This window comes from Oncorhynchus tshawytscha, linkage group LG12, assembly GCF_018296145.1.
Source record: "Oncorhynchus tshawytscha isolate Ot180627B linkage group LG12, Otsh_v2.0, whole genome shotgun sequence".
NCBI lineage: Eukaryota > Metazoa > Chordata > Actinopteri > Salmoniformes > Salmonidae > Oncorhynchus > Oncorhynchus tshawytscha.
In genome coordinates, this window is record NC_056440.1 from 54,169,145 (window position 1) to 54,185,373 (window position 16,229).

The 16,229-nt window shown below is 43.7% G+C and overlaps 1 protein-coding gene across 2 annotated transcripts in view; it reads right to left on the bottom strand.

Moving 5' to 3' along the window:
- Window positions 1-12,836: 12,836 nt before the first annotated feature.
- LOC112264169 (USP6 N-terminal-like protein) overlaps window positions 12,837-16,229 on the bottom strand; it is a 37,158-nt gene continuing 33,765 nt past the window's right edge. For both annotated transcript variants that reach the window (XM_042330753.1, XM_042330754.1), the window contains 5 exons: window positions 15,934-16,028; window positions 15,483-15,548; window positions 14,562-14,661; window positions 14,234-14,386; window positions 12,837-13,914 (listed from right to left, as the gene is read on the bottom strand). In XM_042330753.1, the coding sequence (XP_042186687.1) occupies window positions 13,295-13,914; window positions 14,234-14,386; window positions 14,562-14,661; window positions 15,483-15,548; window positions 15,934-16,028 (1,034 nt within the window). In that variant the 3' untranslated portion in view covers window positions 12,837-13,294. The remainder of the gene's footprint in view (window positions 13,915-14,233; window positions 14,387-14,561; window positions 14,662-15,482; window positions 15,549-15,933; window positions 16,029-16,229) is intronic.

Here is a 16,229-nt window from a genome sequence, read left to right on the forward strand (position 1 = left end):
TGGTGCCCGGGGATCCTTTGTGTACGGACTGACATGGGCCGGCAGGGAAAGCTCACCACACACATTCTGTATACTTCTGGCCCTTCCTTGGACACTGTGCTAACTAACCTCAAAACGAGCTTCAATGCCATACAACACTCCTTCCGCGGCCTCCAACTGCTCTTAAATGCTAGTAAAACCAAATGCATGCTTTTCAACCATTCGCTGCCCGCACCCGCCAGCCCGACTGGAATCACCACCCTGGACGGTTCCGACCTAGAATATGTGGACAACTATAAATACCTAGGTGTCTGGCTAGACTGTAAACTCTCCTTCCAGAGTCATATTAAACATCTCCAATCCAAAATCAAATCTAGAATCTCGTATTTCAGGGTCAGGGTCAGGCAGAGTAGTCAGGCAGGTGGGTACAGGATCAGGACAGGCAAGAGTCAAAAACCAGGAGGACGAGAAACTAGAGACTGGGGTAATGCAGGAGCTGACACAAAAACGCTGGTGGGCTTGACAAACAAGACGAACTGGCAACAGACAAACAGAGAACACAGGTATAAATACACAGGGACTAATGGGGAAGATGGGCGACACCTGGAGGGGGGTGGAGACGATCACAAAGACAGGTGAAACCAATCAGGGTGTGACACATTATAGTGCAATACTTTTGACTAGGGCCCATAGTACACTATATGGAGAATAGGGTGCCATTTGGGACAGACTTTGGAGAGCATGTCCACCCTCCGCCCCATACTAAGTGGATAAGCCAGACAGACAGACAGACAGACAGACAGACAGACAGACAGACAGACAGACAGACAGACAGACAGACAGACAGACAGACAGACAGACAGACAGACAGACAGACAGACAGACAGACAGACAGACAGACAGACAGACAGACAGACAGACAGACAGACAGACAGACAGACAGACAGACAGACAGACACAGACCATTACACAGTCATACCCCAACCCACCCATCTTCCCTCAAACCACAGTCCACACACTGGCAACCCCCAAAACTAATCATGTGTCATCAGTGACTCTACACACAGCCTCATACTCACCACCAGCCCACAGTCTGCTCTGAGAAATGTATGTATATATTTGTGTGTATTGTGTATGTTAAGATAACTTTTCAAGTACAGTTGAAGTCAGAGGTTTACATCCCCTAAGCCAAATACATTTAAACTCAGTTTTTCACAATTCCTGACATTTAATCCTAGTAAAAATCCCTGTCTTGGGTCAGTTAGAATCACCACTTTATTTTAAGAATGTGAAATGTCAGAATATTAGTAGAGAGAATGATTTATTTCAGCTTTTATTTGGCAGCATTGCCTTTAAATGGTTTAACTTGGGTCAAATGTTTTGGCTAGCCTTAAACAAGCTTTCCACAATAAGTTTGAGTGTGAAGTATGAATTTCTGGCCCATTCCTCCTGACAGAGCTGGTGTAACTGAGTCAGGTTTGTAAGCCTCCTTGCTCACACACACTTTTTCAGTTCTGCGAAATGTGAAATGTTATGTTATGTGAAATGTACCAGCCCCTCCTGAGGCAAAGCACCACCACAACATGATGCTGCCACCCCCGTGTTTCACGCTTGGGATGATGTTCTTCGGCTTGCAAGACTCCCCCTTTTTCCTCCAAACATAACGATGGTCATTATGGCCAAACAGTTCTATTTTTGTTTCATCAGACCAGAGGACATTTCTCCAAATGTACGATCTTTGTCCCCATGTGCAGCTGCAAACTGTAGACTGGCTTTTTTATGGTGGTTTTGGAGCAGTGGCTTCTTCCTTGCTGAGCGGCCTTTCAGATTATGTTGATATATGGACTCATTTTACTGTGGATATAGATACTTTTGTACATGTTTCCTCCAGCATCTTCACAAGGTCCTTTGATGTTATTCTGGGATTTAGTCGATGGGTTAATAAAACATTTAAACTGATCTAACCAGATGTTTCTTCAGTTTGGGGATGAGTTTGGAAAGAATTTGATCGTGGTGCGCCTGGAAGCGCTGCAGTTTGGGAAACCCAGGAATAAAGAAACCTTAGAGGGAGAAGGAGAGGGAAAGTGTATGATTTGACTGCTTTATTAACTTGAGGCGCAGTCACCTTTCTGTGAAATACAGCATGTCCTTTCTGTGGCAGGGCATAATGCCATGACTGTTTGGTCAGACTAAAACAGCAGTATGGATAGAGGGGAGACATAGGGCCCAATCCTACCCTGAGATACACATATGCAACCCAAACTTTACTGAGACCCCCTTTTGACACATGACTAACCAGATTTACAGCACATTTCTCAAAATTCATTAGCTCAACGTGGTTAAGCAGTAGTGGTAAACAACAACAAAAAAACGTTAATTTTTTAATACTTAAAAAGTGAGAGGGTAGAATAAGAGAAAAAGGCAGAGGACAAAGGAGAGAGTGAGAGAGAGTTAGAGTAAGAGTGAGAGTTAAAGTTCGAGTTAGAGTGGAATGGAAGGAACCTGTCCCGAAATGGACACAGGGCTCAGGGGTCTGCATGTCCTGTCTTGGTGTTGACATCTGACATCTAGGGTCCTTAGGATCAGAGTTAGTACCAGAGCTGACAGAAGTATCTGGGCCAAAACAAAGCTTCTCTCGCATGGAGAGACCCATGGACCAAACAGACCTGGACTGAAACCGCTATTAAATAACATCTCCATCTGTGTTCATCAAACTATAAAACAGATGATTTTCCAACAAGGCAGTTTTCCAGGCTTAAGTATCTGTTGCAATCTCTCAGAGTGAGACATCTGTGTGATTTACATTTCCTGACATCCAGAGGTTGAAGCACATGCCTTGATTAACAGATCAACTGAAATTGCAATATGTTACCTTTACACACCAATCCTACCTTGTCTTTCTCAAAAAACACCATACATAGTGACTTCATATCCATTTGCCTTACAAAAGCACCGTAAGGATGTTTCAATTGTGTCACAGACACTAGGCTTGTAAATCAATCATATAACAGTAGGGCTAAGACTAGCCTGCTGGCCTTACGGGGTCAATGGGAACATTCGCCCGAGCTATTTAGGAGGGATATCACACCTGGCACAAATGATTGTCTCGTTCTATTTTTCCTGCTGAGGGGTGCCCTATACCTGCACCCAGATGGGAGTAATTCAAAGTCCAGGTACAGGGGGTGGCTTGGGTCTAAAATGATTTTTTGAGGGCCCTGACCTTAAAGATCTCATCCAGGCCTGTCTGTTTGACTCCAAGTACCTTGATTGCTGTGGTGATAATCCATCTCAGCATGTTTCTCTGGCTGACAGTGGCATTGCCAAACCAACAAACAATACAAAAAGTTCAAATACTCTCAATAAAATATTTGTAAAACAGAGTCAGTATAGTACAGTCTACATTAAAAGAACCCAACTGTTTTAGAAAGTACAGTCTCTGTTGGCTCTTTTTGTAGATCAGTTCTGTACATTTACTCCACTGAAGCTTATTGTCCAAAAAAACACCCAGATATTTATATTCCTCTACGATTTCTATATTCTGACCTCTGATAGATGTTGCAGAGGTAGGTGTTGTACGCTTCCTGAAGTCTGTGCACATCTCTTTGGTCTTGTTGGTATTGAGGACCAAGTGTGATTCCTCACACCACTCTACAAAGTCATATATACAGGTGCATGGCAACTTCCTGGCTGCGGAGAGGTCGTCTGACCTCTGACCTCCTCGCATAGCGTCTAAATAACCCTGTGTCGTCTCTGTCTGTCTGGTTTGTATTAGCAGTAAAGTTATTACACATCATTGAGACAAACTCCGAATGAGTCAACTGTGTGCAACTAAGAGACTGCTGGTTTTTCACACATTGTCCTTGTTTTGGGCAAAAACCTTTATATTTTTGACTCATCCGGGAAACCAGCTTGATAAAGTATAATATTGGACAACATTGTCCATATCCACGGACACACAGGGTCCAGACATCCTGAGCCCTATTCATCACAAACCATTGACCGGGTTTCCAGATTAGTCAAAAATATATGCTTAATCCTGCCCAAAGCAGAAGCCGTGTGTGAATGTATAAATGGATGCGCTGCACTCTGTAAGGCAATGAGGCATTATAATAACTAGAAAGTCGAAAACAGTTTTCCCCTGGCATTAGGCAAAAAAAACAAAAACATTTTCCTCCGCCCAAAGCAGACTGTGTCTGTGAAACACGAGCATTTGATTTTCTCTTCACGCTGTGGACTGAGGATGTAGCTTCCCAGTTAACACAAGCCAGGACCGTACTCAAAGAGAGTAGTCAATACTATAAAGGGATAACCTCTACTCTGGAATGACGACGAGGCATACAAGATGATACATCTAGAGATGCTATGGCGCAAGAGGCAGAACGAGCCTGCTGCTACAGAGATCTGAGAGGTGGCGGAGGAGGAGGATGAGATATCAAGCTGTGTGTGTGTGTGTGTGGATAGCGCAGAGAAAGAGAGTATGCTGAGAACGGGATTCTCTTGTGAGAGGAAGCACCTTCTCTAGTTTGACAGTGAGAATCTACCATGTTGGATATACTGTCACAAAGTTTATGGGTTAGGTACTGTCCTTTGGCATGGTCGTTTGATCATATTAAGTGTAGGTTGGAATTTATCTAAAATTGAGAGGGGGACTAGAGAGACAGAAAGAGAGAATACTAGACATCCATCTCCCTCCATCCTCTCATAGATCTGTTCATGACTCTAGTAACAGCACCTGCCAACCTACCAATGTCACAGTAACATTAAACCTGCCTTTCTCCCATAAAAAAGCAATAATCAACACCCAATGTGTGTTTTAATTAACAGTTCTTTCAAGCTTTAGCACAGCCCAGAGAGCCATAAACCCATGCCCCAGTATGAGAGAAGAATGCGGGCCTCTAGCCGTGTATGTAGTGTTTACAGTAGTGATTCCCAACCATGGGTACTAGGACCCCTGGGGATAGCTATCCAAGGTGTATCACATCCGGACATAATTGGGAGTCCCATAGGGCGGCACACAATTGGCCCAGTGTCGTTCGGGTTTGGCCGGGGTAGGCCGACATTGTAAATAAGAATTTGTTCTTAACTGACTTGCCTAGTTAAATAAAAAAATATGAGAATATGAGAAGAGTCATGAGACCATAGGCTTACTGGTAAAATGCTTATGAGGGGTTATTTACTTACTTACTGGCTTTATTGTCCCCATGGGGAAGTGTTGTTGCAGTGTCGTGTACATGTTTAAAGTGGCGTTTAAACACAAAACGAAACTGACAATACAACTTTCAGAACAGTTCCATACCAATAAAACACTTTTTTTAAAGAAAAAAAGACTAGCCTGCTGAGTCGATAGGAACATTAGCCCGAGCTATTTAGGAGGGATATCACACCTGGCACAAATTGTTGTCTAGATCTGTTTTTCTTGCTGAGGGGTGCCCTATACCTGCACCCAGAGGGGAGTAGTTCAAAGTCCGGGTACAGGGGGTGGCTTGGGTCTAAAATGATTGTGAGCCTTGCGGAGGGCCTTGACATTAAAGATCTCGTCCAGGCCTGTCTGTTTGACTCCAAGTACCTTGGGGAGGGCCCTGACCTTAAAGATCTCATCCAGGCCTGCCTGTTTGACTCCAAGTACCTTGGGGAGGGGCCTGACCTTAAAGATCTCATCCAGGCCTGTCTGTTTGACTCCAAGTACCTTGGGGAGGGGCCTGACCTTAAAGATCTCATCCAGGCCTGTCTGTTTGACTCCAAGTACCTTGGGGAGGGCCCTGACCTTAAATATCTCATCCAGGCCTGTCTGTTTGACTCCAAGTACCTTGGGGAGGGCCCTGACCTTAAAGATCTCATCCAGGCCTGTCTGTTTGACTCCAAGTACCTTGGGGAGGGCCTGACCTTAAATATCTCATCCAGGCCTGTCTGTTTGACTCCAAGTACCTTGGGGAGGGCCCTGACCTTAAAGATCTCATCCAGGCCTGTCTGTTGGACTCCAAGTACCTTGGGGAGGGCCCTGACCTTAAAGATCTCATCCAGGCCTGTCTGTTTGACTCCAAGTACCTTGATTGCTGTGGTGATAATCCATCTCAGCATGTTTCTCTGGCTGACAGTGGCATTGCCAAACCAACAAACAATACAAAAAGTTGAAATACTCTCAACAAAATATTTGTAAAACAGAGTCAGTATAGTACAATCTATATTAAAAGAACCCAACTGTTGTAGAAAGTACAGTCTCTGTTGGCTCTTTTTGTAGATCAGGTCTGTACATTTACTCCACTGAAGCTTATTGTCCAAAAAAACACCCAGATATTTATATTCCTCTACGATTTCTATATTCTGACCTCTGATAGATGTTGCAGAGGTAGGTGTTGTACGCTTCCTGAAGTATATGCACATCTCTTTGGTCTTGTTGGTATTGAGGACTAAGTGTGATTCCTCACACCACTCTACAAAGCCATCTAGGACTGGGCTATAATGTTCCTCATCATCATGCAACAGGCTGATCAAGGCAGTGTCATCAGCGAACTTAAACGAGGTGTTTGTCATTATAGGAACTAGTACAACTATTAGTGTACAAGATGTACAGGAGTGGGGACAAAACACATCCCTGAGGAGAGCCTGTGTTGTATTGCATATGTCCAACACGCGGGGACCTATTTTGACTCACTAGCGAGCAAGCATTTTAGCCAGGTAGCCCAGAACAACAACAACTAAAAGTGTGTACTGTATGACCGTTTCGGCATCATGAAAGAGAGGAAGATGTCCTTGGCGTTTCTCTACAAGTAGGGTGACTCAACATGTTTTGTCTACTTACACACACACACACACACACAAATCAGTACCATGGACAGCAAAATGATATTTAGTTTACGTTGATTGGACTAAATTGTTTTTGGAATCTTTCAGACTAATAAGCATAGGTGGTTTAAAGATGTTGAAATGTTGAAGATGAAATGGTCCTGGAATAGAGGAGGCAGCACCAATTCTCTTTGCTACTTTTGGTAACTCCACAGTGTTCTAAATCAATAGTTGTTTAGTAGTCTGAAAATGATGGAAATGTTAACTTGATTGACCATGCTGTAGTTTATGTAACCAGTGGTGTAAAGTACTTAGGTAAAAATACTTTAAAGTACTACTTAAGTAGATTATTGGGGTATCTGTACTTTACTATTTATATTTTTCACTACTTTTAATTCACTACATTCCTAAAGAAAATAATGTAATTTTTACTCCATACACAACTGTTTGTTACATGCAATATGCTCTCCAGTTTTGTGATGAAACAAAGGTGTGGTTGTCTTCTTATTGTCTCAGCCTTAGGCCTCTATATCACTGTGGCAATGCATAAGAACTAACAGGTTATGGAGCCAAAAACGGAATTATCACAACACATACAGTTGAAGTCGGAAGTTTACATACACTTAGGTTGGAGTCATTAAAACTCGTTTTTCAACCACTCCACACATTCCTCGTTAACAAACCATACTTTTGGCAAGTCTGTTAGGACATCTAAGTCATTTTTCAAACAATTGTTTACAGACAGATTATTTCACTTATAATTCACTGTATCACAATTCCAGTGGGTCAGAAGTTTACATACACTAAGTTGACTGTGCCTTTAAACAGCTTGGAAAATTCCTGAAAATTATGTAATGGCTTTAGAAGCTTCTGATAGGCTAATTGACATCATTTGAGTCAATTGGGGGTGTACTTGTGGGTGTATTTCAAGGCCTACCTTCAAACTCGGTGCCTCTTTGCTTGACATCAAAAGACATCAGACAAGACCTCAGAAAATAAATTGTACAAACAATAGTGCACAAGTATAAACACCATGAGACCACGCAACTGTCATACCGCTCAGGAAGGAGACGCATTCTGTCTCCTAGAGATAAACGTACTTTGGTGCTAAAGGTGCAAATCAATTCCAGAACAACAGCAAAGGACCTTGTAAAGATGCTGGAGGAAACATGTACAAAAGTATCTATATCCACAGTAAAACGAGTCCTATATCGACATAACCTGAAAGGCCACTCAGCAAGGAAGAAGCCACTGCTCCAAAACCACCATAAAAAAGCCGGTTTGCAGCTGCACATGGGTACAAAGATTGTACTTTTTAGAGAAATGGCCTCTGGTCTGATGAAACAAAAATAGAACTGTTTGGCCATAGTGACCATCGTTATGTTTGGAGGAAAAAGGGGGAGTCTTGCACCATCCCAACCGTGAAGCACGGGGGTGGCAGCATCATGTTGTGGGGGTGCTTGCTGCAGGATGGACTGGTGCACTTAACATAATAGATGGCGTCATGAGGAAGGAAAGTTACGTGGATATATCCAAGCAACATCTCAAGACATCAGTCAGAAAGTTAAAGCTTGGTCGCAAATGGGTCTTCCAAATGGACAATGACCCCAAGCATACTTCCAAAGTTGTGCCAAAATGGCTTAAGGACAAAAAGTCAAGGTATTGGAGTGGCCATCAAAAATCCCTGACCTCAATCCTATAGAAAATTTGTGGGTAGAACTGAAAAAGCGTGTGCAAGCAAAGAGGCATACAAACCTCCATTTTGCTAGGTTACTAGGACCCCTGTTGGTACTTAGCATATCACATGGGGTACTTGAGAAGACTCATGAGACCATAGGCCTACTGGTAAAATGCACATGAGGGGGAACTTCAGGGGTACTCTGGGCAGAGCAAAATTTAATTGGTGGTACAGCAACTGAAAAAGTTTGGGAACCACTATACTAAAACACTCCTGCATACCGTCACATGTAGGTTGATTTGAAGATCGTACTCAACACAGATGTAACTGTTTGGTTCTCGACAAAGAGGGAAACAATAACAATTTAGAAAACGTGCTGTATTTGACAAATCATTATTGAACAGTCTCAGGGGATCATAGCATAGATTATACACATGAATTATAACCACATATGTTTGGCTTTGACTGTCAACACCTTACAAAATAAGGCATATCAATGTACAAACATGAATTTAGAACTCATACAAAACCTTTTCTTCCTTAGCCTGTTTTTCTGTGGATAACGAGCAAAGTGCAAGACATTACCATTGAAATTGCTGTAGACATATGCAGGTAAATAAATACTGGGCTTCTGCAGTGGAGCACTCAGTCCATTTATTTAACAACACTCTTATGATTGATGATTATAATATTTCGGCTTATGATGAAACTTTGTCTTCATTTAACCAACCAACATGCCAGTGGACAAATTAAATGCTATACGCAAATTGTTCACTAGATGTCAGTAAAATAAGAAAATTACTTGGTGTTCAAGTACAATCGACCACTAACCACTTTGAAAAATGTTAAGGGCTACTTCAACATCATAATTAGGCTATTTACTACTACAGCATCTCTAAAGCCAGTATTTAAAACTTCAGTGTGTTTCTTCTACAACACAATGAGTACAAATAACACATGCTCTTCTTACAAATACAAATAATCTAAAGATCCAATATTCTGAAAATACATTTTGCTAGGTCAATGATAAGCCAAGAAAACACAAAACATGTTTTCATTTTAAACTTAAACATAACAAAAATAGAAAATTAGATTTGAATATGAATTATTCTCGCTAAATGACAAGTCACACATAGCCCCAATTGCCTTCACCTATGCTGTTTTTGTTGTTGTGGATGACCAGTACAAAATCCATCTACACTAGGCCTACAGCTAAAATATCAAGCATTTGGCCTCAAGTGACCTCAATTAATGGACTAAGAAATGCGGCCCCCTGCAGCCTTGTGAAGTACTGAACACCTGGTATACTAATAGTAGGCTGGGATTCAATCCTGTTGCAGATTTGGACAATGCACAATTTAAAGTTAATTTCAGATTGAGCCGACATATGCAGCATTTACCGTGAATGTGGTCCCTGCGAAACCTGTATTGCTGACAAAGCGTGCTCGGATTGAATCCCGCCCTTCCTGTTGTTGTTGTTTACAATCCAAATTATCAATGAGCCAGCTCACTCTTTATTTTGAAGTACCTTGCACACATTGGGCCAGTTTGTTTTGCATGGCCGGGTGCCCCGGGTGGATGGAGATTTCACTTAAGGACCAATGGAAAGTGTGCAAACTCTGCCCACCCGGGGCACCTGGCCATGCAAAACGAACTCGCCCAGTGTGTCTAATGATTCTAATTGCAGCACTGATGGTACAGATTAAATTAAGGCATTTGCTCTAGAAGCAAAGATACACTAAATACCCAAAAGAATGTGGACACCCCTTCAACTTCGTGGATTTGGCTATTTCAGACTTACCCGTTGCTGGCAGGTGTATACATTAGAGCACACATCCATGCAATCTCCATAGACAAACATTGGCAGTAGAATGGCCCGTATTGAAGAGCTCAGAGACTTTCAATGTGGCACCGTCATAGGATGCCACCTTTCCAACAAGTCAGTTTATCACATTTCTGTCCTGCTAGAGCTGCCCCAGTCAACTGTAAGTGCTGTTATTGTGAAGTGGAAACATCTATGAACAACTACGTCTCAGTCGCGATGTGGTAGGCCACTCACAGAACAGGACTGCCAAGTGCTGAAGTGTATAGCGTGTAAAAAAAATCTTCTGTCCTTGGTTGAAACACTCAATACAGAGTTCCAAACTGCCTCTGGAAGCAACGTCAGCACAATAACTGTTCATCAGGAGCTTCATGAAATGGGTTTCCATGGCCGAGCAGCTGCACACAGGCCTAAAATCACCATGCGCAATGCCAAGCGTTGGCTGGAGTGGTGTAAAACTTGCCACCATTGGACTCTGGAGCAGTGGAAATGCATTATCTGGAGTGATGAATCACGCTTCACCATCTGGCAGTCCGACGGATGAATCTGGTTTTGGCGGATGCCAGGAGAACGCTACCTGCCCAAATGCAAAGTGCCAACTGTAAAGTTTGGTGGATGAGGATTAATGGTCCGGGACTATATTTCATGGTTTGTGCTAGGCCCCTTAGTTCCAGTGAAGGGAAATCATAACGCTACAGCATACAATGACATTCTAGATGATTCTGTGCTTCCAACGTTGTGGCAACAGTTTGGGGAAGACCCTTTCCTGTTTCAGCATGACAATAACCCTGTGAACAAAGTGAGGTCCATACAGAAATGGTTTGTCAAGATCGGTGTGGAAGAATTTGACTGGCCTGCACAGAGCCCTGACCTCAAACCCATCAAACATCTTTGGGATGAATTGGAACACTGACTGCGAGCCAGGGCTAACCGCCAAACATCAGTGCTCTTATGGCTGAAGGGAAACAAGTCCCCGCAGCAATGTTCCAACATACATTGCTCAAAAAATAAAGGGAACACTAAAATAACACATCCTAGATCTGAATGAATGAAATATTCTTAATGAATACTTTTTTCATTACGTAGTTGAATGTGCAAAATCACACAAAAATGATCAATGGAAATTAAATGTATCAACCCATGGAGGTCTGGATTTGGAGTCACACTCAAAATTAAAGTGGAAAACCACACTACAGGCTGATCCAACTTTGATGTAATGTCCTTAAAACAAGTCAAAATTAGGCTCAGTAGTGTGTGTGGCCTCCACGTGCCTGTATGACCTCCCTACAACGCCTGGGCATGCTCCTGATGAGGTGGTGGATGGTCTCCTAAGGGATCTCCTCCCAGACCTGGACTAAAGCATCCGCCAACTCCTGGACAGTCTGTGGTGCAACGTGGCGTTGGTGGATGGAGCGAGACATGATGTCCCAGATGTGCTCAATTGGCTTCAGGTCTGGGGAACAGGCAGGCCAGTCCATGGCATCAATGCCTTCCTCTTGCAGGAACTGCTGACACACTCCAGCCACATGAGGTCTAGCATTGTCTTGCATTAGGAGGAACCCAGGGCTAACCCTACCAGCATATGGTCTCGCAAGCGGTCTGAGGATCTCATCTTGGTACCTGAGGGCTGTGCGGCCCCCCAAAGAAATGCCACCCCACACCATGACTGACCCACTGCCAAACAGGTCATGCTGGAGGATGTTGCAGGCAGCAGAACGTTCTCCACAGCGTCTCCAGACTCTGTCACGTTTGTCATGTGCTCAGTGTGAACCTGCTTTCATCTGTGAAGAGCACAGGGCACCAGTGGCGAATTTGCCAATCTTGGTGTTCTCTGGCAAATGCCAAACGTCCTGCACGGTGTTGGGCTGTAAGCACAACCCCCACCTGTGGACGTCGGGCCCTCATACCACCCTCATGGAGTCTGTTTCTGACTGTTTGAGCAGACACATGCACATTTGTGGCCTGCTGGAGGTCATTTTGCAGGGCTCTGACAGTGCTCCTCCTTAGCGGTCCTGCTGCTGGGTTGTTGCCCTCCTACGGCCTCCTCCACGTCTCCTGATGTACTGGCCTGTCTCCTGGTAGCGCCTCCATGCTCTGGACACTACGCTGACAGACACCGCAAACCTTCTTGCCACAGCTCGCATTGATGTGCCATCCTGGATGAGCTGCACTACCTGAGCCACTTGTGTGGGTTGTAGACTCCGTCTCATGCTACCACTAGAGTGAAAGCACCGCCAGCATTCAAAAGTGACCAAAACATCAGCCAGGAAGCATAGGAACTGAGAAGTGGTCTGTGGTCCCCACCTGCAGAACCACTCCTTTATTGGGGGTGTCTTGCTAATTGCCTATAATTTCCACCTGTTGTCTATTCCATTTGCACAACAGCATGTGAAATGTATTGTTAATCAGTGTTGCTTCCTAAGTGGACAGTTTGATTTCACAGAAGTGTGATTGACTTGGAGTTACATTGTGTTGTTTAAGTGTTCCCTTTATTTTTTTGAGCAGTGTATATTGGAAAGCCTTCCCAGAAGAGTGGAGGCTGTTTTAGCAGCAAAGGGGGGGACCAACTCCATATTTATTTAATGCCCATGATTTTGGAATGAGATGTTCGACAAGCAGGTGTCCACATACAAATATAAAACTATACTAAAATAAGACTATATTAGAAAATATTTTACAGAGGCTATCTAAGCAAACATAATGTCCATTGTTAAAATATTACAAAACTACTCAAATTAAGTAAGCTGTAATGCTTTCACTATGATGGGAGAGAATGTGGCACTGTCCCTTGGAACTCCACTATGGCAGCTTCTCCTACAACATGACACCATTTTTCTGCAATGTCTGTTTTGTAGACAACAGGGGGGAACTTAGAATGCTTTGCAATGCTCTAGAATTGAACTGGCCCTTCTGGCTCTCCTTTGTCTCCTGTCTGGGCCCTGTGTTTAGGCAGAGCCAAGGCCTGCTCCAGAAGCCTGGCCAGGTACCCATCCTCCGCCCTCTCCACGACCCCCACCGATAGGCTCTCACTCTCACATAGGCCGCTGGGAAGCCTGGGCTAAGGGTGCTGACTGAGTCCGAGGGACCCTGCAGGGTGGCTGTGGAGGGCTAAGGGATGAAGGGGCAACTGGGGGAGTCAGGGTCGGCTCCTCCATGGGGATTTGTGGAGGTGTGTTTGTACCCTGTTGAACTACGGCCTGTGTCTCTGGTAAAGCCACTGGACCAGATGAGCTCTTAACACTTATTTCTTTGTGGAGTGGCATAAAAATGGCAGGCTGTCCCATAACATTGTGCTCATTGCTCCCTGGTGGCTCATAAGGTGGTGGCCCAGCCCCAGCCTGGGGAGGCCCATCGGGGGTCACTTGAGCTTGGATGGTGTGGATGAGAATGGGGTCTGGAGATGGAAGAGGGACTTCCTCATCTTCCTCTTCCTCCCTATTTAGAGCTTCCTTGTCCTTTCTTGCCTCCTTAGAGGGGCTGTTGTCTTGGGAGATGACATCTGGCTGGTGGGTGATGATGTGGAGACCCAGAGGCCCTGCTCCTGGTCGTTTGGTACCCGGGTCAGAGGTGACTCCCCTGGGGGGCTTGAGAGGGGTGAGCAGAACAGGTAGCTCCAAACCCAGGACCTTCCGTGGCAGTTCCTCTGGCTTGGCTAGAAATAAAATACAGGAACATTAAAACTGAGGTAAATTATAGGAACTATGCTTTGCTTTACAGTTCTGTTTCAGTTGGTAATTAAGTGTTTACCTGGTTTATGCTTAAACATTAAATGGTAATTATGGGTACCATCTTTCAAAAATACCCCACAACTAACTAACCAGTGTCAAATGGTCATTATATGACCTAATTTCTTTCCACAAGGGAAAGCTCATTCACAAGCCCTCATGAGATGTTTGGCCTCTACATTTTCTACTGATGTTAAATTGTTAGCCTTGTCCAACAGCACATAAATCAGCTAAGCAGTGTGCTACCTGGGGGTGGAAGGTCCAGCTTCATCTTCCGTAGTTCCGCCATGGAGGCTTGCAACTGATCGATGATGACGTCATCGCTGTAGAGGAACGACAGGCCGATCTTGTCCTGAAGGAACTCTCTCAGGTCCTCCAGATTCATCTTTAGGAGACGCTCTGATGACACACAGATACAGCAAACAGGACAGGAGTCAACATCATTGGAATTATAGCTGCTCTAACAGAGACACAAGCAATATTGTATTAGCAAAGAGTTATGTAATGAGTAGCTAATAGCTAATAGGCTAAAGTAGCTAAAAGGCTACTTGTTAAAGGTAGATGCACTCCTTACTCTTAAATATTCGAAGGATTGTGTAGGACATGGCGGTAAGGATTGTCTCTCCTTCCAGAATATAGATGTCCCACAGACGTAGAGTCAGGGTGAACGGGGTCTATGAAGAGAGGGAAAAAAAAGATCTGACTTCCAAGAAAAATAATTTCCCATTCACAAAGCGGTAAAACTATTCTTGAAATCAGAAGTCATGAGTTCACACACGATACATTAGTAAGATTGTTTTCCTATCTGTAAACACATAGGCTTGTCATCCCCAAAATTACCATTTTTGATCCATGACATATTCATTGATTACTAGACTAAGGCTTTGTTTGTCTTCATCTTTCTCTTCCTCCCTCCCCTCCTGCCTCCAGTCCAGTGGTAGTGAGGGGGGATTGGTGGCGTCCCTCCTAACCCACAGCCCCAGCCCATAGCCCCATCTCTGTGGTGGGCCCCAGCGGGACTGAGAAGCGCTGACAGCAGCTTGTCTCTCTCCAAACTACCAGAGCCACAGGATTGTGTGTATGAACAGAGTCGAGGACACACTGAGTAGTCATTAAGCCTCGTGGTTATGCATATGTTATGTTCCCTTTATAAGCAGTTAACAACGCTAATAAATGCTGAAATAAGTGTTACTTTGTAAGTTCACCCCGCTTGGAGTTGTAATCATGTGAAATTAATGAACGTCTATGAATGCAAGTGCAATTCTGCTATTTGAAGTTGTTATTGTTGGTGAATATGGGGCTCACGGCATCAATTCTTTGTCTACTTTCTCCTCTGCTAAAAGTTATAATATGCCAATCGTTTGTCAGCAATCCCAGATCCCACATTGTACCTTTTAAGGAGAAGAGTTCTTGGTTGTCACGGGCCAATAAAAAGGAAGAATGATTTAAATCGGCTAAAAATGGCAACGGTCCTTTAAAACACACTTTCTCTCACCCTGTCAATGAAACACTGCAGGAACCATTTAGTGCTGTAGATCCCACAGGACATCTGTTCCCTGTCCTAGAGAGACAGAGGGAGGGAGGGATGGAGGGAGAGAAAAAAAAAGAGAGAGGGGATGGAGGAAGAAAGAGGAAAAAGAGGGAGAGAGGAGAAAGAGATGGTAGATGGGTAGAAAGAACGATGGTCAGTTCTACACAGTAACACGCATTTCAATGTAACTATATGCAATTACTGTAATAATCTCACTATTATGAAACATAATGCCATTACGTAGTGTGTGTGTGTGTGTGAAGGCAACCTAAACAGTGATCTATGTCAAATAATGTATGAAGAATGCCTATGTAAAATGTCTATGTAAAACGTATGTATGTGTAGCAGAAAAGCTGTAAAAAACAAACAAGATATGTGTGATGGGTTAATGAAACATTTAAAAAACTGATCTAACCAGATGTTTCTTCAGTTTGGGGATGAGTTTGGAGAGAATTTGATCGTGGTGCGCCTGGAAGCGCTGCAGTTTGGGAAACCCAGGAATAAAGAAACCTTAGAGGGAGAAGGAGAGGGGGAAGTGTATGATTCGACTGCTTTATTAACTTGTGTAAACACACAGGTACATCTTGTGGCTAGAACTCCATAACAGAATGTACTGACTAGTCAATTCCATATCTTTATTAAGATTTTATTACATATTCATATATTATTCCACTGGTAATGTAGCTGATTCCTATCATTGATTGGTCGGAC